Here is a 20,150-nt window from a genome sequence, read left to right on the forward strand (position 1 = left end):
TGCAGCTGGTTAATATATGTATATATATAGGAAAAGAAACAGTTGACACATTTTTTCCATGTCTTTCAGTTAATATGCACCAAATTTGCCCATTCAGAACATTTATTATAGAAAAGTGCCTTGTCCCTTGCTTACGCAAACCTCTCTCTCACTGCTTCTCATGTATCAGTTCTACCTTTCTATTCGTGCCTGATTTGTGCATGATAGCTGGGAAATGATTCCTAATCCTGCAGCTGAACCTAGAGCAGAGGCATTTTACTCTGCAGACCAGCATTTTGTTGGCATAACCACTGGATAGGACCCAACCTTACTCAGCATAGCAAAACAACTGCCTGAAGACTTGTTTTTTTTTTTTTTCTCCCCATTCAGCTGATGTCATCCAGGAAGTAATGCAGCTCATTTAGGAGAAAAAAATAAAAAAGGAGGGGGTGAGAGGTGTCAGCCAGCTGAGCTTGGAGTTCCCTCTAGGTGGATGTGCTGACAGAGCTATGTTGCAAGAAGCTCCTCCACTGCAAGTCCTGGTGCAAGCGGGCAGGCTTTCCACTGCCATCCTCAGGAGATTATCGCAAACACTAGGATTCATTTGTTCATGCTTCACTTGGATTATTTGACACTATTTAATGTGGTGACCTATCAATGGTGCTTAACTTTACAGCTGCATTTTCTGTCAGATAGAGACAGACAAAACTGAGCATGTACAAGTCTTGATTCTTCTACTCATATTTGATTTTTTTTTTTCCTCAAATACTCCCTGTATGTTCATGTTCTTTGCAATATCTTATATGGTTCTGTCTTGGGCCTAAAGTAAATTATTGACTTAAGAAAAGGGACTTGTATGGCACTGTTGGGCTGAGGCTTTTTTTTTTTTTTCTCGTAGCCTCCATTGCCCTCATCTTGTGAACAGCTTTGTGTGCCAGTAGCTTTCCATGCATGACCGGTCCCACTGAATGGCTCCCACATGACTCTGCTCGTAACTGTTTGTAACATCAGGTGTTCACAACAGGAAAGCACTGCACACAGAATTTCGGCTTCTGTTCTGAGGAGGAGGTTATTGTTGTCCTTGGAAAGATCATCTCATCGCAGAGGCTGGAGCAGTTAACGGGTTCTGCCTTTGCATTGAAAATGCTTGTTGCTTCCCACGCACTCAGGAAAACAGGAGGATGTCCCAAAGAGAACAATGAGGGTGGCAATGAACCTCCTGGCATTCATTTACACTTAACCCCTGGCATTTACCTCAGGCACCAAAAACGCAGCAGGCTGGTGAGTTCCGAGGGCTTCCCTTTAGGCAGCTGAGACACAGGAGCAGAACCTGGGTGATGGGATTTTCAACTCCTGTATCAGCTCCTGCATTGCTGTGGCAACATGGCAACCTAAGGAATTACTTCAGAGGGCTGAAGAAAGGCACTTATTCCAGCCAGCAGTAAATTCAGCCCCCAAATATTATCATATAAGTAGTGATGAGTTTTGCGGGCAATCTGTGAAAAATATTGTACGCCCACATATGCAGCGATTGAAACAGAATATGCTCGCTGGAGCTGAGTGGTATTTCACCATTTAGGAAGCTTTTTCATTAGTCAACTGCCTTTCAGTAGCTAAACTCCACGTTTGCCACCTGAAATGTTCCTTTAAAGCAACACAGCAACAAAAAAAAAGGCACAGATTCTTATCCCCTTTTCCAAGCAGGCTGAACTCTTCCATCCGAAGCAGTTTGATCTTGGCACAGCTCTCCAGGCAGCGTTACACATTTCTGGGAAAGGCATGTCAAAATCACAGCGCTAGTCGGGCGGTTTGAGCAAGAGCTTCATATCTAGCTGTGGGGAAACGCAACCCAGGAGAAAAAAAAAAAAAAAAAATGGATTTAGAGGAAAATCAGAGCAAAAACTAAAGGAAAAAAAAATAAAGGAAACGATTGATTTTGGTGTATGCAAATTGTGGGCTGCTGATCCTTCAGTTTCAGCTGTAATCCTGAAGTTTAACAGAAGCGTTTGCTCGTAGACTGGAAGGAGTTTTGCAGGACTCGGTCCAACGTTTGCATGTAACTGGCTCTGCTAAGCCTGTTTCCAATTAATCTATCTCAGGCTCTAACTTCTAAAGAGCGGGGTTTTGGGACGCAGCCTGCCTTTATTCCCGTTAAGCCGGCGGTGAACCTCCCCTTAAACTCAGCTGGGAGCGCAGCAAGGCCCGCGCCCAGCCCTTTTCCAGCCGTGCTTTGCAGCCCGTGCGATGCCCTCTCCCTGCCCTGGGTCAAAGCCCAGCCTTGCCCCTGCCGCTGCGCGTTATTCGCCCTTTTCCCAAACCCCCTTCAGGGCGCAGCACACCTCCGCCCCCGTGCCCTGCCTGTCCGGAGGCAGCACCACCGCACCTCCGCGGCTGCACCGCCCGGGCAGGGCCCCAAATCGCCCCGCGCTGCCAAACGCTGCCCCCCTCCCGGCCACCCCCGAGCGCGCCCCCGCGCGTCCCCCCGGCGCGCCCCCGCGCCCCACCGCCAGCCGCGGGGCGGTGGCCGCCAAGCCCCGCCCCCCACCGCCCCGCCCCGCCCCTCCGCGCCCCGCCCCCGCCGCCATTGGCCGGGCGGCGGCCCCGCCCCGCCTGGCCCCGCCCCCCGCCGCCCGGCAGTCGGGCGCGGGCGGAGCGGGGAGCGGCACCCGCGGCGGCGCCGTCCCGGCAGCATGGGCCGGGGCTGACGGACGGCGCCCGCCCCGCAGACGCCGAGCGCCGCCGGCGGGCCCGGGGAGGGAGCGAGAGGCAGGGGCTGGGGCTGGGGAAGAGGCAGAGCGGGGCGGGAAGTTCGCGCCGCGGCCGCCCGGGGAAACTTTCCGCCGGCGGAGCGGAGCGGTGGGGAGAGGAGCGGAGAGGAGCGGAGCGGGGCGCGCTGAGGCGGCGCGGGGGCCATGCCCGCCGCCAGCCTGCTGCCGCTGTTCGGTAGCGCGGCGGGGCCGGGGGCGCTGGGCGGCCCCGCGGGAGGCGGCGGCGGCGGCGGCGGAGCGGGCGGCGGGGTCCGGAAGGCGGCGGGCCCCGGCGCGTTCCGGCTGACGGAGAAGTTCGTGCTGCTGCTGGTGTTCAGCGCCTTCATCACCCTCTGCTTCGGGGCCATCTTCTTCCTGCCCGACTCCTCCAAGCTGCTCAGCGGCGTCTTCTTCCACTCGGCCGCCCTGCAGCCGCCGCCGCCCGGCGGGCAGCCCCGAGCCCCGCCGCAGCCCGGGGGGGGCCCGGCGGCGGGCGGCAGGGGCAGCCTGGCGCGGATCCGCGCCGACCACGAGCGGGCTCTGCGGGAGGCCAAGGAGACGCTGCAGAAGCTGCCCGAGGAGATCCGCGGGGACATCCGCCGGGACAAGGAGAAAGTCGCGCAGGACGCCCGCGGCAGGAAGGAGCCGGCCGCCTCCGGGCTGCCCCAGCGCCCTTTCCGCCCGCCCGTGGGCGCCGCGGGGCAGGAGCCCGCCGACCCCGCCGTGCGCCAGCGGAGGGCCAAGATCAAAGAGGTGGGTGGCGGCCGCCGCTCCCGGGGACCGGCCCGGGGCGGCCCCGAGCACGGCAACAGGTCGCCGGCGGCGGGGGGGAGCCCGGGGAGTGCCCCCGCCTCGCCCCGCTGCGGGATGCCCCGGCCGGAGCTGCGTGCCGGCTCCGCATCCTCCTCCTCCCTTCCTCCTTCTCCTCCTCCTCCTCCTCGCAGCCGCCGGGGCCCCCCGGCAGGAGCTGGCAGCTCCCGGCCCCGCGACGCCTTCGCACGGCTCCGCGGGGCTCGCCGGGCTTTGCCCGTGCCTCCCGGGGCAGTGGCGGGGCTCTCCCGGCCGTGCCTGCCGTGAGCAGGGCTCGCTGGGGTCCCCCGCGGCACAAGGAGGCTCGTTTCTTTCTTTCTTTCTTAATTCTTCGTGCCGTTCAACTTCCTGCCGTTGCCGGCAGCCCGTATTTATCGAGTTGACAATCCCTGCTGCCCGCGGGGATCAGTTCGCAAATTACTAAGTAGCGTGTGTTGCCCCTTCTGCGGGGATGGGAACGAGCCTCCCAAGCACGGAGCGTTTCCGTGAAACATCGTTAGCCCTGTTTAGGCTGATTTATTTTTATTGCATGTTTGCACAGAGCGGGCTGAAAAATCGGCATTGGCATCACGCGGAGCACCAAATAATAAGCTCTCACAAATCTCAAATTGTGTGCCGTGCTCTGAAGTCCTAGCATCAGTTTAACTGTTTCAGCAAACTGTGCACCAGTCATAAGCAGTAGATGCCGACGCAAAGGTGTTCAGAAGAGGGAAGCTCTCACGAATGCACAGTACAGATCACATCTTGAAGTGTGCAGAGACGGTGTTCTCGCTGCTTGCAGCCTCTCAGCCTCCCTGAGGCATACAGAACAATTAGAAATACCAACAAACTATGTTTCTGGTTATCTTGAATTGCCATGTATGAGTATTTGAGAGTAGCATAAGGAGGCTTCAGACCTGATGTATGACAGTCTGTAGTACAGAGGAGTGCAACAAGTAAATAAGCTGGAGGAGGAAGATAAAACTTGAGTATACTTCTCATTTTGCTGGTCTAGCACCATGCCAACTAGCCTAGCGATCTTCTATTCTATTTGTACGCAAGTGTGTAAGTGTGCACACACTTGCACCCTTGTGCATGTTAGATGTAAGTGTGCACACATACATATGTGCCCCAGGACCTCTTCCTTTTCTTCCTCCCTTTCCATCCTCTCGCTCTTCTTTCTCCCCAGCTTCTACCCGGGAACCACCGACAGTACAATAACCCCCCGGACCAGATGTTTGGCAATTGTAAGCGTAGGAAATGATGACAGAGAGACCACATTTAGTTTCCAGATCTTTATTTTTCCTTTTTATCTCAGTATCATTCCTCAACATTGTGTGTTGTTTCTGGGAGTTTTCTTTCCTCCCGATGCAGTGTGTGAACTTATCGCGTTGTTTACTCAATTGCTTTTGCATTTCTGCAGTACTTTGACCTATCTGATTTTTCTTTCTTTGAAGAATACTTTTTTTTTTTTTCCTGGCATTAGAACAGCGTTTCCTTTTTTCTGTTAACTTGTTTCATATGTTGGACTTAAGGTTGCTCTTTTCCCTGTCTTGTTCACCTTTTTGTGGACGTGCTTTACTGTTAAGCTGGAATTTTGATCGGCAGGCTTCTTAGAAATTGTTTTAAATTGTAACTTTCAGAAGGGTGCGCTACCTACTGCACTGCACGTGCACGGAAAGGGTGGAACCTACCCGTTAAAGCTCCTCTCCTTGTGCCTGGTTGTTGCATGCTGGAGGTGTAAACTGGACAAATCTTTCTGCCTTCACACCCTTTCGAGCCTGGAAATTACGCCTGCCATTGCATGATGTATGTCATAGGGTTAGGACTCAAAACTTGAAACTAGTTATGAGGATGCTTCTGGCAGAAGGAAGCAGGCTACTTTGTAAGAAATGAATGTGAACGAGTAAGGCTGTGCTTCCCCATGTTTCTGTCCTCAAAGAGCTCTGCATTGTCAACAGGGCGATGTAAAGGTGAGGGCGGAGAGAGCTGAAAGGGAGTGTGTAGCATTTCTTAACAAAGTTTTGTTATAGAAACTTCAACCTTTTTTTTTCTTTTTCTGTGGCACATTTAAAAAACAAAAAGTGAAACTTGAAAGAGGTGGGAATATAAAGATTCGTGAGCTTTATTTAGTATTGAAACAAGCGCGGTATGACGGAGAGCTAGAAAAACACAAAAGTTTCTACTAGCTTATCGAGTGAGCAAAGGTCTCGTTAAGGAAAAACAAAGCAGAAGTAGAGATCTTGTTTTGTTGCTGCCTTCTGCTCAGAGAGAACAACCCTGCTGTCCTCAGTGTCCGCATGTGGCAGCCACCCCGTGGAGCTGCACCTGCGAGGCCTGCCTGCCTGCAGGCCTGCCCCTATGGCACGGGGCCTGGGCCTGAGACCCTGCTGTGTGCTGCGATGCCCCTCATGTTCCCCTTCTGATGATGAACTGCAGGCAGACATTGGAAGAGGGTCTGGCGGTGCTGCCTGCAGCAGGGTTTGCCCAATACTTCCTGTTGTAAAACCTCTGTCAGTCACTTGTGACTGCTGCGTCTTCTGCTGGCTGACTGACGTTGCCTGCGCTGCGCATCTTTGTCAGGCTGTGGTTTGGGAAGGCTTGAGCATGGAGGCCCGGCTGCTTTTGAGGCTACCAGTGAAGTTGTGTTTTGTTGGCACTTGCGTTCTTCACACAGTTTCACTGATGCTGTGGTGTCTCCATGACTCAGAGCAGGGTCTGGGTACACGTTACGCCCCACTCTGGTTTCTCTTTTGGTGTCACGATAGGAGCCCTGGGCTGCAAATGAGGAGGTTGTGGTTTGTTCTTGCTTCTCCACTTCCGATCTGAGAGGTGGCCCCTCCTTTGAGCAAGTCCTTCCTGTGATACCTGTTCCCCATCTGTAAGGAAAGGGGAGTGGAAGGTGGTGATGACTTCCATTCAAACAAGCAGAAATTTTTGCAATCTGTGCTATTGTCCTGTTGGTTGTGCCTGGAGATCAGAAATAACAGGGAGAATAACATCAAAGACTTGCAGGTGCAACATCAGTTTGGGAAAGCATCCGCTTGATGTGAACAAAAGCAGTGTTTAGCAGAGGACAAGTAGTGGAGACAGGCTATGAAGGCAGGAGATGCACTGTTTCAATTGGGGAAATCTGACTTTGAATCTTTTTTAAGTCTTATTCCTCGCTTATCAAAAGAAAAAAGACAATTGAATTATTTAGGCATTAGGATAATAACAAACTGAACTCTTTTATTTCAGAGAATAGGAATAGAAAACAATGAGTGAGCTTGCTCAGGTACTAGAAGCAATATAATCATATTAGAGCTAATTAATCCTGCTGAGCAGCAAGCTATTGGTGTTGGTAGCGCACCATACTAATGCAGCTGTGCTGTTCCTGCACAAGGCAGCTAGCTTGGAGCCTGCACACATTATTGTATGGTGCTGTTCAGACATGTCTTCAGGGTAAAAGCCTTCTTGGAAAACTGGGACCTGATGTCTGTAATCCATGGTCATGTTATCTGTTCCTCACAGTATTCCCAATGCTTGCACAGCTCTCAGCTGTTGCAGTCATTGAGTAGAAGTGCTGAAGAGGGGAGTTTTATTCACTGGGCCTATGGTCATTCCTGAGCATCAGTCCTTTGTGCTAGATGTTGTCACAAGGCAGCAAAACAGACTCGGCAGCTGGAGATTACTTCATGCTGTTTTTATAGAAAGAACTCCTTTAAAGTTGTGTTGACAGTGTGATTCTGGAGCTTCCTAAGTCGTAAATATTAATTTTGTGGTAGCTTCATCATATTAGGCAAGAAGTCTCAGTGGCATTGCAAGGAAGTTCAGAAATATCTGGAGGAAAGGATACTTGTGAGCATGGAAATAATCAGAGGTCTAATATGCACTTGTCATAGCAGCACTTGGGTATAATTGTAACTCGTAACTCTCCAGTAACAAGGAGGACTGGTGGTGAAATGCCAGGGAGTATCTTGTTGCTGATGAGGGGTGCTCAGCCCCGTGCTCCCTCCTGCACACTTGCAGCTTTCTTGCTGGCTGCTGTTCTGCTGCTGCTCTGGGGGGCTGGTGAATGTCTTGAGAGGTTTTTACTTTTTACTGACTTCTGTGAGGTAAGGAGAGTTCACTAATACTTCTGGCTGTCAAAAGAAGAGGGGAAATCCCTTCTTGCTGCTTATTCATGCCTGACTCCTCTGGAGCCCTCTGAAAACAGCTTCAGCTCACTAAGCTGGCAGAAAAGTGACAGAGGAAAAAAAGTTGGATAAGTTTTATGCCAAGTTGCTGAGTTGAAGGCAATCAGGGAGGGGTCCACTCAATGGTAGCTTGGACTGTGGTAAGGGAACAGTGCTAGGTGGATGAAGGAGGTATGAAACTTCTCCTTTCAGTTGTCTTAAGGGACTGGCTTCTCCGTTAAATGTGAATCTGTAACATGACATTTGCAGAGCAGAGGTTCAACCTCCTGTAGCAGGCGGAAGTGCTGCACTTCAGTAGGGTGTTGCCTCTCGACCTCTTTTCTCAGAACAGAAAAAAGGAAAAGAAATACAAGAGCAGTAATTACTGAGCCCTCTAACTCCTGCAGGCTGAAATTCCAGGTGCTTGTACTAGGAAAAGAAGGTTGTGGGGGCCTTCCTAGGGCGTGGGTGGGGAAGAAGTAAACTGGTGCTGTTTGAGTATGGAATGGTTTGGGTTTCAAACACAAAAAGCCACATTTCCTGATGGTACAGTTTCTTAAGAATAAGATGCAGTATGAGCAAGGGGCCTTGGCATATAGTGAGTAAGCAAAGTGGTGATTTCTGGCAACATGCCGATGATGCAATGTATTTCTAAAGAAGCTTTCTTAAATTTTGACCTCAATGCTGACATCTTGCAGCTGTCATTCAGTTTCTCAAAGGAGTTTAAAATTAATTTATTTACTTACCTTTAATATTTCAGTAGTTTTATATCTGTTAGTTCTTTTTCCATGTTTTACAGTGCCTTCCTTACTAACAAATATTGCTTTTTGTTTTTTTTGTAATGGTTTTATAAAAGACACTGAGGAGGTGAGTTAACTACCTAAATGCAGGGAGTCCAATATGGTGTGTAGGCGTCTTACTCCCTAAGTTAAGGGTATTCTCCCTCGGTTTGTTGGGAGATCTATGCTCTTGTGAAGGGGCAGGGATTATTTTAGGGCATATAACATCACAAAATGGTAAGCTAAGCAGCTTACTTAGGGATGTAATGACACTACAAGATCACAGAATGGCTTGGGTTGGAAGGGACCTTAAAGACCACCCAGTCCCAACCCCTGTCATAGGCAGGGACACCTCCCACCAGACCAGGCTTCCCAAAGCCCCATCTAGCCTGGCCTTGAACACCTCCAGGGATGGGGCATCCACAGCTTTTCTGAGCAACCAGTGCCTCACCACCATCACAGTAATGATTTTTTTCCTTATATCTAATCTAAATCTCCTCTATCTTAGTTTAAAACCACTACTCCTTCTAATGCTACACTCCCTGAAAATGAGTCCCTCCCCAGCTTTCCTTTAGGCACTGTAAGGCTGTTGTAAGGGCTCCCTGGAGCTGTATCTTCTCCAGGCTGAACAACCCCAACTCCCTCAGCCCCTCTTCATAAGAGAGGTGCTCCAGCTCCTTGATTATCATCTTTGGGTCCCTTCTTTGGACTCACTGTAGACAAAGAAGAAGCTTCATCTGAATCACTGAGGGCATGATTCAGTGACTCTTCAGCAATTTCTTCACACCCTGTGCAGAGCTAGTTGGACCTGCCAACCAGGCAGAAATCTACCCACGCATTTGTTGAGTTTGTTGCTAGAGGGGATAGGGAACTGAAATGGCCTATCAGTGGTCTGAGCATGGAGGAGAGAAGCAGTGGACCACTGCTAAGGCAATGAGTTTGAAACTGGGAAGAGGTGGGGAACAAAGTGGAGGCTGTAGAGGCATCTTTTTGTTTACAAGACGTGAAATAAGGTATGCCTTTGCCAAATTAACATCCTTTCTGTTGGGAGCCCTTAAGGTCTTTTTAGGGGATGTTGTTTCAGGTGAGTCGTTTTTGGCTGCTTTTTTTATCAGTTATGAGATAGAGGGGTATTCTGGTGCATGACAGTGTGCACACTTGTCCAGGGTAGGGTGTGTCTCCATGGGCAGTTCATGTTTTTCAGCCTTACCCATACATGCTTTATGTCAACTAACCAAGAGGAATATTAAGCTTTCCTGTTCAGCCTTGGTCTACGTTCTCAGCAGGTAAATTTAACAAAGCTCACTGGTTGTTCCATGTATCCTTAGAGTGGATTCTTAGAATTCTGGGAAAATGAAAAGGCTTTAAACATGCAGTGGAAAACATCTGGCTTTCAAAAAAAAAATCAACCACATGATTAATTCTTTAACTGAAAACCATGTGCACGTTTTATGCAAAGGCAAAACCTGAATTCCAGATGCACAGGACTCCTTTTATGAAAGCTAAATAAGGTGATGAAAAGGGGTGAGGTAAAGCTTAAAATGGAATGTCTCCTGCATTTTGGCAGAAGTTATATTCTCCTGGTGATAATTTCGTATTTTACATTAGTACAGAAAACCTATGGCAGCCATTTAGCATAGAGAAATGAAGTAAATCATAATGTTGGTGAGTACAATTGCTTAAGGCTGTAATTCTGTGCTGTGGGCAAAATGAAGCAGAAAAACTCCACCTGTTTATTAAAATCGACTATTAAGGCTGAAAAATGTCTATCTCATTCAAGCAGAAAAAAAATTCTAAGGGTAGTAGACAGTCAGGCTTTGATAGCTTCCTTGGATGTTAATTAAAGCACAGATCTATGAAAAGAGAATCATGGACAGACAGAAGACAGCACTTCTTGCAATTAACTGCATTTTGTAGGCACTTGTATGACTGTTGGACAGACACCTTTTTGTTAAAGCTGTCTGAAATGTACTGCTGTAACAATTCTTTAGTGTGGTCACTTTTTCTGTTTTATTTTTTTTTTTTCCTAGTTTAGGGAGCCAGAGTAGGTGTGAAGTCCTGTGGTTTTATTCTCAAATAGAATGCCTTAACAAGTAGTTCCTTTATTTACCCATTAAACAATAAATTTGTCTTCCTAACTTATTTGGCAGAATAAGGGTCTACTACTTCAGGAAAGGATTCAGTGTTTGCTGCTATCTAAGAGTACAGCACTTCTCTGGCAATAAACTGCAGTCTGAAATGGTACAGTGATGCTAAAACATTCTGTTTGTGTGCTTTTCTGGTAACAAACTCCTCTTTTCAGAAGCATCTATATATAAAGTATGCTTTAGACACTGAGGTTTGAAGAATTTAGTAGTCTATTTTTAATTTATTTCTAAAACTAAGCTTATAAAATGGAGAAAATAATTGTTTAGATGGGCCTAGGAATTAAGCAATATGGGCAGTGTACCAGATAGTCAATGTACTGTTCTTTCTTTTGTGTGAAAACCTCCTTTATCCAAGAAATTTCTTTTTTTTTTAAGCATGTGATAAAAGAATGTGTGCAGACTCATAAGAAGCATCTTCCTATTTTCCATCACTTTCTATAATCAAGCCTGTCATGAAAACATAATTGGCAAGTAATAAAGCGCATGCTTGCCCAAAACAGATTAAGTGAAACCTTTTTCAGAACTGTGGTTAATCCCTCTTGCAACAGAAGGCTTGGCAGCCTCGCCGCCAGAGTCCAGGAGCCTCCACCACTGTGAGAGAGGAGCTTGCTCTGCAGGGGTGGGAGGGGTCCTTTTTTTTTTTTTTTTAACGGAAGGCAGGTAGGGCTGTAAAACTCCAGGTTTGCCTCTCTTGCATCTTGAAATCGTCAGTTTGAACTCTGTAGTAACCTAGAAATGCTTGCATGAAATACCGTGACGATTGGCTGTAACTTCACGCAGTAAGCTGATTGGATTTTGTAGCTGGTGTTTATGAACATAGAGGTATTGCTCATTCTGATGCCTCTAATTTTAAAGGCTTTTCAAACAGATTGGATGAGCATATAACCTGCTGTTACATTCTTAAAACTGGTAAACATTGCAAGCCTTTGTAGAAACACTGAGGTGTGTAGTTTCTTACACAAAGGTAACTGCAAGTGTAAAATCTAATTTCATTTGTCCTCCTGCTCTCTCTTGGAACCTATATGTACCTTGGCTTAGAAATAAAGTGGATCGTAAGTCTGACTTCTAAGAAACTTGGACCCTTTTTAATGCAGATATCTAGTAAGGTAAGAAAAAACATGAAGATGGAAAGAGACAGTAGGCAGTTTTGAGCAAAGGACCAAAATGATGCAGTGCGAGGAAAGAGCTAGTAGCTGTGGAGCATCTGGCTGTTACAAGACTTCCTGTGTGCTCTTCAAAAATTCTTTCAGAAGAATCAACTCTTTTCTCTGATGCTGGGCAGAAACAGGAGCTACAATTTCAGTGTAAAAGCATGCAGCTTTGCAGTTCTCGTGTTAAGGTATATATTGCTTCCACTTAGGTTAGAGGCAGTTCTGTGTATCATCTATAAGAATAAAGTTGGAAGGAAAGAACATCTGATACTTTCTTCCAGGATTTTGCATCATCTGACTTGTGTAGAGGTAATCTTATTGCTTGGCAACATAAAAGCTCTTTTTTCCATTATTTATTCAAAGCCAGTCTGTGCTTTTAAAACATTGCAATAAAATTGCATTCGATCAGTGTGGATTGCTTCTTTAATTAGTATTCCAACCACTGCGAGGCTATTTTTTTTTAAAAAGTATCTGCATATTTTTTCGCTTGGTTCACTGCATAATAAACATCTTTGTGCCTTTTGAAATTTCTTTTGTTCAGGGACTGCTTTCTTCCAAGGAAATAGAAAGTAGCTCGTGTAAAAGAATCCCAAGCTTAAAAAAAACAACAAAACATTTTGCTTTCAAAGTGTAGCACTCAAGGAGGTAGTAATTTTACTATTCCCTGATAGACACACACAGATGCAGACCCAGTCTTTAACTTCACTGTCAGTTTTCTCACTGCCTTTGAGCACTGACATCTGTTGTTGCACTGAATGGCGATACTAATGATAAAGCTTTGCCCATACTGCTGTCTGCAGGGAAATGTGCTGCTTGTTACTGTGGTTATAGTTCTCCACCCATCTGTGATTCTGAGAATTGCACTTCAAATTTTGTGTTGGACCTAGACAGTAATAGTAAATTTTTTAAACTGAAGCTTAAAGAAGAGAAAAAGATGTTAATAACTTTCAGTGGTGGAGTCACCCCCCTCATCTCCCACCCAATCATGCAACGGAAAACCTAATCGCCATTTAGAGAGTGGGAGAGTTGGACTTGTTATGCATTTAAAAAATCGTGCTACTTCAAAGCTGTGTGTTGCTTTTTTTGTTCTGGTGAGATTGTCTGAGGAACTGCCACAGGAAAAAAAAAAACAACTGTGCTATGTAACGATAAACTGCAAGCTGACTGATATTTTTATGTCTTATTCTGTAAAGCTCTAGGGTATGTGTGGCACTGAACCTGAACCGACTCTTCGTAGAAGTGTGTGCGATCCTGTCAAGGGCTAAAGTGACATCACAGATCAAAAAGGGCATTTCAAAAAATGACCTTTTTGAAGAAAAGCCCTTAAGCCTCTTCATGCAGTTACTCTAAAAAATCACTGTATTCATATTTAGAGAGAGACAAAGATATATTCGGATCTATCTCCATACGTACGTTTTACAGTACAGCCAAATACTCTGGGCAGTTGGTAAATGATAAATTCTCATTTGTAACTGAGGATGCAGTTTGTTAGGGGCAAGCTCTGATTTGAATAAACACCTTTAATAAAGCACAAGACAGATTTTTTACAAATAGCTACATTGAAAAAATAATTCTACACATGGTCCAAGCAAATCCAGAACATTGGAATGGAGCAAAGAATTTCCTGAATTTCAGTAACCAGCTTTGGACAAGTCATTGTGTAAATCTAAACCTTGCAGACAGTAGATACATGGTGAGAAAATTTTCAAACTTATTGGAAACTGTTATTTTATGCAGTCTGGTCATCTGAAAGTGTCCTGGAGGCGTGGCTGATCTGCATTTATGTGTGCTTTAGTTTTTGTTACTTTTCCAAGCCTTCTGCTTACCATATAATTTTCTCATTCAGAAAGAGAGAGAGAGAGAGATTCAGACTTGCCACTGCACCGCTGGAAGCATGTGGTCAATCTTCAGGGCTGTCTTCAAAATTAAATCAGATTACTCAGTCTTGTTGCAGCCAAATTTGGAAAATCTCTGAGGAGGGAGATTCTGCAGCTACCATGGACAAATGTATTCCGGTGTCTGAAGACCCTTTTTATCATACCCACTTAGAGTGTCCATTTTGCTTAAGTGTTCTGTCCCTAATTTCATCTTCATTTAACTAACGTCTCTCCCTGATAAGCTCTTGCCACTAAGCCCCAGGAGTACGTGTTGCCAATAAGACAGAGCCAAAAGGGCATGAATTGCTTGAGCCTTTCCATGTCCTTTATCACTATTTTTCCCAGCCTGTTTAGTAGCATGTCCCTGTTTTCCTTGGTCCTTCTTTTGCTGACGATGTACTTGTAGAGGCACCTTCTGCCTGCCATGCCATGAAAACCATGGCAGTTTTCCAACTGAGCTTTGGCCTTTTGCACTGCTGTGGGGCAACCCCTGTGCGATCCCCCTCCATGGGCATCCCTGGGGGTTTGGTCTCAGCCAGGCACTCCATGTTCAACTCTGGTGATCTCCTGCGTGGGCCATTCTTGTGCTTGGAGGTTGGCGAGGTCTCCTGGGCACCTCCAGCCTACAGGGATCTCTCCCATGGGATCCTGCTGGTCAGGTCTGTGAACAACGAGCTTGTTTCCCTGAACTCTGGACTCTGTTTTATTTGTCTTCCTCAGTTCCTTCATGATCTTAAATTCTCCTTTATAGCATTTACATTGGCTTATGGTTTAGACACTTCTCTTTCATGCATAAATTGTTTTGAAGTGAGCTGTTATTAGGAGAGGTGGGGCGCTGTAGGGAAATGACGTGGCCTTTTCCAACTAATTTTCATTTGTGCTGCCTTTCTCGGTTTTGTTAGGTAAGCGTAGGTGCTGTGTGTTGGCTTCGTTGGTATTTTGAAATCTTAAAAATGAGGAAATGTTTACTGGCCAAACAAATATGGTTAACAGGGAATTCCAATTTGAATTTTTGAAATAAGAGCTGTGGATAGAAAACAAAACTCTTAGTTGCAGCTCTGGGCACTTGTGTGGGTGTGAATGGGTTACTAGCATACTGACATAGCCTGGGAGAAACTCCATCAAAGAACTGGGTGGTGTTCTGAAGCTTCTTTTCTCTGGGTACCTGTGATTAAAATATAAGTCATCTGATGTTTGTACATTACACCTATGAAACTAGGGATGTGAAAGCTAATATAACATAAGTTCAAAGTTGATAAGTTTGAAGTTTGTATTGTGACTGAAGTCGATACCATTGAATTAGATGTAAAGCACAGTTCTGTTTTGATTTCTTTGTAAGCACTTAGAATTAGCAAATACTTATCACTAGCTTACAAACTTGATTTTAATTACATTTTAATCTATTTCACATGACTTACTGTGTGGTTTACAGCAGACATTGTGCTTATTTTTTACAGTAGGGTCAACTATTGCACTACACTACCAATTCATGCAAGTCCAACCATATAGCATTAAATGCCCTGTCACTTTTGACATCATGAAGTGGTCTTGCTTTCCAGAAGCTTGGTTTTGAAAATGAAGTCTTCCTTTATACTTTGTTGAGTTCAGTGTCCAAATTCACTGGTCATTTCTAAAGGTGTAGGCTGCCAGCATCATAGTGGTGCATGAGCATCCCTTCAATTTGACGCGAATGTTATGATTTAGTGGTATGGGAAGCAAAGTTCTTTCCAGCTATAGCAGGGACTATGTAACCTCACTTGTGCCCTAACGTTGTGATCCTTTGTTAGGAGAACAATGTTTGCCCATATTTTTTATCTGCTACTTAAAAGTGTGAAAAAGCATTTGTAAAACCCGCACAAGTACTTATGGTAGGAACTAATTAAGTTTAAGGAAAAGGCCTCTGAGTTTTGGAAAGCAGTTGAGCTTGTTTTTATCTTTGATCAGGCATTTTTTGGTGAATTTTTCTACAATGTCTGTGTATGAAGGTTTCATTTCATCAATAAAATTACTTTGAATCTTTTTAGCAATCCAAAGCTTGACCAGTGGCTGTGTCTCCACTTCTCTATTTTTTGTCTGTGGTTTGAAGTAAAAGTTCAGCATTTGATTTTCCTATGCAAATCAGGTCCTCTGGGATAAGCTAATGAAGTCATATCACTTGGGTTTCTTGCATGTGAAAAGAAACTTTAGATGTACAGTCTTCTGATCTGTACGTTCTGGGCATTCAAAAAAAAAAAAAGACTTTTTGTTAGCTGTAGTCTTGATGTAGTCTTGATCATGGGAACTTAGAGGGGCACAGATATTACTAAGTTGTTTTAAACGCTTAGGAGTGCACTGTAAGATGGCACGTGTTCATTTCAAAGTGACTTTATAATATCTTCTTCATGTGCTAATTACCTATTACCACATTATGTGGTGTGAGCATTCTGTAGAGCTTTTTATTCCATTTTGCTTGAAGACTGTATTTTTGTGATGCCTATTTTATTCTTTGTTTGCTACAGGGAACCTTTTCCATTTCATGCAGTTTGAAAAATGCATATATACCTTTTATATATACCTTTCTTTTTTTTTTTTTTTTTTTCCTGAGGAAGGAAGGAACAAGCCCAGCAGCTGATGCCAAGGACACATCTCAAAAAGAGATGAAAAGTCCATGTGTTTGCATGAACGCTCAGTGCAAATAAATGGGGATGTGATCTGTTACCTTGAAGTCAAACATACCTAGTGTCTGTTTGACTGGCCACACCTCCTCTGCACACAGGCAGAAATTTTCCTAATAACTTGGTGGCTGGTTTTGCTGCAGCCACACCAACAATGATTCTCTTGTACTTAAAACTTTGTGTTGCTATTAGTCCTGTGCTATGTGGGGAGCTTCTGCAGGCAGTAAAATAAGCTGTGAATGTGCAATAATTGGGGAAAAAGTCATAATTTCTCTTGACTATTATTGCTGTACAGTTTCAAATATACTGCTTATAGGACATGTCCTGGGAGGCATTGGAAATGTTGTAATCAAAACAACTGGAAATTTAAGTTGCCTTTTCTACCACTAACCCTAACCTCCCTCAAAAACAACAAAAAAATTACAACATCCAAATTTCAACTTCCTTAAAATAGTCAAAAATTGTATAAATTATCTCAATACTCCAAAGATGTCATATAGGAGGAGGACAGAAACGTAGCGGGTTTTGTGATGGGGCACGGAACAGCAGAAGTATGTGAAGGAAAACTTTGTAGTCCTTCGTTTGAAAGCTAATGACTGGGAATGTTGCAGATGTACCCAGTTTTACCAAAGAACCAGCATATAAAAGACTGTTTGGAGTGAAGTAGAGGAAGATTTAAAATGTCTATATTTTATTCAGTATTTGATCGTTTGATGAAAATCCTAATCAGCAGTTCTCAATCAGCTTTTCATAGAGGGAATTTGATAACAATTAATTTGTACAGTTAATCCACATAGTTAATCCCTCCCATTTGGGGACTTCACTCAGTTTGATTCATGCTCTTCAGCTTTTGTGATATCATTGGTGTTTTTGAAGTAGCTATGATCTCAGTAATACCTCTGGCTTAATTTAGAAATAATTGTGCTTTCTAGTAAAGCTTTTTTGTGTGTCTTTTAGCATCTATCCCTAAATGTACTTGATTGATTTTTTACTGACAAACACTGAAAATACATACCATGAGGAAAAACATAAATTTTAAATCTTCATAAACTTCTAAGACCTTTTCTGTTAGCCACTTTCCCCAGATCAGCACAGACCCATATTCCTTTTTCTTCCTTTGGGCTTCAGCAGTACAATTTTAAATCTAACTAGTTTGAGTTCTGCCAGATAAAAGCAGAAGACAAATTAACCAACAACAACAACAATGAAGTTTTATTTAGCAAAGTGAAAATTTTGTCTGTGCTGTAGCCAGAGTGCATGTGGTACCGTTGATCATTGAAGAGATGTGCATTTGGTGCTGAGCCTTTTAGACTGCATGTGGCAGTGTAACTGGAAAGAAGTGCAAGTTGTGGAATACCTGTACTTTTTCATGAAGCTTTGGTCATGTGCTGTACGTATGTTCATTTATTTGCTTTATAACTTGAACAAAATCCAGGCTGACTAAACAGTGGTGCACTTTGAGTGATGTGTAAAAATGGTGCTTTGTAGAGCAAATTGATTGCAGTAGTCTGCTCCCTAGAATACTGGTGTGCACGTGTGGGATCACCAGTAGATCCTTCCAACTGAGGCAGGGGATTAAATTTTCCAATGCCTTTCTTTTGAAAATACGTGTTGCTGATAGAATAACTGGCTTTTCACTTGTTTTCTTAAAGCATTCCGATATCCCTTTCTCCATACTGAGAATGGAAAGAGATGAAAATTTGGGCATTGCAATGGATGAGTGCTTCTTTTCTTTATGGTCGTATCTGTCAGTTTCAAACAAGGCAAATGATACTCCCTGGGGACTGCCATTTTTTTTCTAGAAGAGGAAAGCAGTAAGCACTGTCAGTTAAAATCAATGAAAAAAACACCAGACTGCAAATATTGAAGTTTTTCAGTGTGTGTGTTTTGAATGACTGTAATTCTTGAACTTGAGTTTAGTTAGTGCTGTCAGGAAACTAAAGATGCAGATGTATTTCTGGTGGGTCGCCATTTGCAGGCCATTCTTTGTCTATTCCGCTTGACACCCCTTGAGTTCAGTTCACAGTCCCATTTCAGCACTGCCTTGCACTAGCAGCCTGTATTGACTTTTAGTAGTCACTGTGTATATTTGATGTTGACTTTGAAACTTCCTTTGAAGGTGTAGAATGTACTTGCTCAGTGTTTTAACTTTGATAGATTCATGCTGTGGATTCTAATTATTGCCTATTATTAAGTACTACTTAGGAAGTAGCAGTAGCATCATAGATAAGGTAGGCATGGAGTCAGAGGAATTCAAAGCCTAATCTGCTGTATGTTTTAATTGAACTGATGTGTTTCTGGCTTTCAGTCATTGGCCTAATATGAGGGAGACAGGCTGCAGAAGCACTAAGCACCAGAGGACATCTGTCCTCCTGTACTGCACCACCCAAAGTCTTCCCTGTTGCGTCTCCCTGCCCTTGGGTGGGATGAGAACAGCTCCAGGCTTTAGCACTTCAGCTGTGGGCTCTGACTAATGCGATGCTTCTAGAGAAATGCACTTCAGTGTAGCTGGGGCAATCATTAGTGACCTGTTTCAAAGTCAGAAGCAGGTGAACACGCTGCCTAGCACCTTTAGTCAAATCTGCTGTGCTAGGTCATGTAAAAGGACTAGACTAAAAGCAGATTTCTCTTCAATGGGATGACGGTCTTAAAAGAATATATTCTGTGGATGGGTACAGGCAGAATACACAGAAATGAGTCCGTTTTGCTCAGCAGGGTAGGGCAGTGGCAGAGTTGGCTTGTTTGTTTTTATAACAGATAGGTGAGACAGTAAGAGTTTGCTGTACATATCTAGATCAGCAGGTCATTACCTTCCTTATCTACTGAAGGTAAATTTTTAACTTCCAGTTAACCTTGTCACCTAAAAGTTTGTAAATAGGCTTATCCTGGCCTGGTTGTAACTACATATAAGTAGTTTGGGGCTTAGCTGTTACTGTGGCAGCAAAATCACTGGTGTGGACATAGTGTTGAGGTTTGGGTTATGGAGTTCTGCAGCTGTTTAACAAAGTTAAAAGCTGTTTAACAAATCTTCCTGTTCTATGGTACAGCTTAACAAAGAGTTCACGTGTTTAATGATAGATGCATTAAGATAAACCTCAGAGAGCTGATCTTTTAATTTAAGTGTAGCTTCAGACCAGTATCTTTTTATTCAAGTGACAAGCTAACTCTTATCAAGTCTGAATCTCCTGGCCACGCAACATCCTGTGTTTTGATTACTATTTTGGAAGGTAATTTACTTGTTAGAACAAGTTCCACTTCCCTCTTACAGAGTGGCATCTTAATTGTGTATAGAAGTCTAAATTTGATTTTTTGACACACATTTCTTTGTACTAATCCTCAGTTCATATTTCAAATGCATACAGGTTTGCTATTTCACGAGATAATTATCAGGTAAGTGTATGAAAAAGGTAGAAAAACAAGTCAGTGGACTGACAGACAGTCTTCTACTGTCTGTCCATAGCAGATAGTAGTCTGATTGGGTTCAAAATTACTACCTCACCTTTTTAAAAAAAATGCTTCATTCTACTTCTCTAAAATAGGACACGTCTTTATGTCCAGGCAATAGTGCACTGTCCAAAATTAGGAGCAGTGATGCCGGGACCTTCCAAAGCATCCTGTTTTAAAAACAAATAATAACTATCACAGATTCAAGTCACGTGCAGTTGAACTTTGTATGTGCAGACAATCATCTTCTGTGCGTGTGGAAAATATACTTTAGCATTTCATGAAAATAGGCAGACAAGATAGATGTGTGGATGTGTTAGGAGTTGTGTGCGTGTTTGTTTCAAGTGGCCATTTTGAAATGGAAATCTTAGTTTATGGAATTAGAAACCAATGTAGCTTTTCTACTTCAGTATCAAGCACAACATC

The 20,150-nt window shown here is 44.3% G+C and overlaps 1 protein-coding gene and 1 long non-coding RNA gene across 3 annotated transcripts in view; one reads left to right on the plus strand and one right to left on the minus strand.

Annotated features, from left to right (window-relative positions):
• Window positions 1-283: 283 nt before the first annotated feature.
• On the minus strand, window positions 284-2,419 carry LOC137854314 (uncharacterized). 2 transcript variants are annotated; one of them, XR_011095089.1, is made up of 2 exons: window positions 2,319-2,419; window positions 284-1,811 (listed from the first exon to the last, which is right to left on the minus strand). It is a non-coding gene; the product is annotated as an uncharacterized lncRNA (long non-coding RNA). The 2 variants fall into 2 exon arrangements; XR_011095090.1 differs by having other exon boundaries at window positions 284-1,807; window positions 2,319-2,397.
• Window positions 2,420-2,624: 205 nt separating this feature from the next.
• The window catches only part of MAN1A1 (mannosidase alpha class 1A member 1), a 138,064-nt gene continuing 120,538 nt past the window's right edge, over window positions 2,625-20,150 (plus strand). Inside the window, exon 1 of the mRNA XM_068677591.1 lies at window positions 2,625-3,479. Coding sequence (XP_068533692.1) covers window positions 2,892-3,479 — 588 coding nt within the window. The 5' untranslated portion in view covers window positions 2,625-2,891. The remainder of the gene's footprint in view (window positions 3,480-20,150) is intronic.

The sequence above is a fragment of the Anas acuta genome, chromosome 3, assembly GCF_963932015.1.
Source record: "Anas acuta chromosome 3, bAnaAcu1.1, whole genome shotgun sequence".
In the NCBI taxonomy this organism is placed as follows: Eukaryota; Metazoa; Chordata; class Aves; order Anseriformes; family Anatidae; genus Anas; species Anas acuta.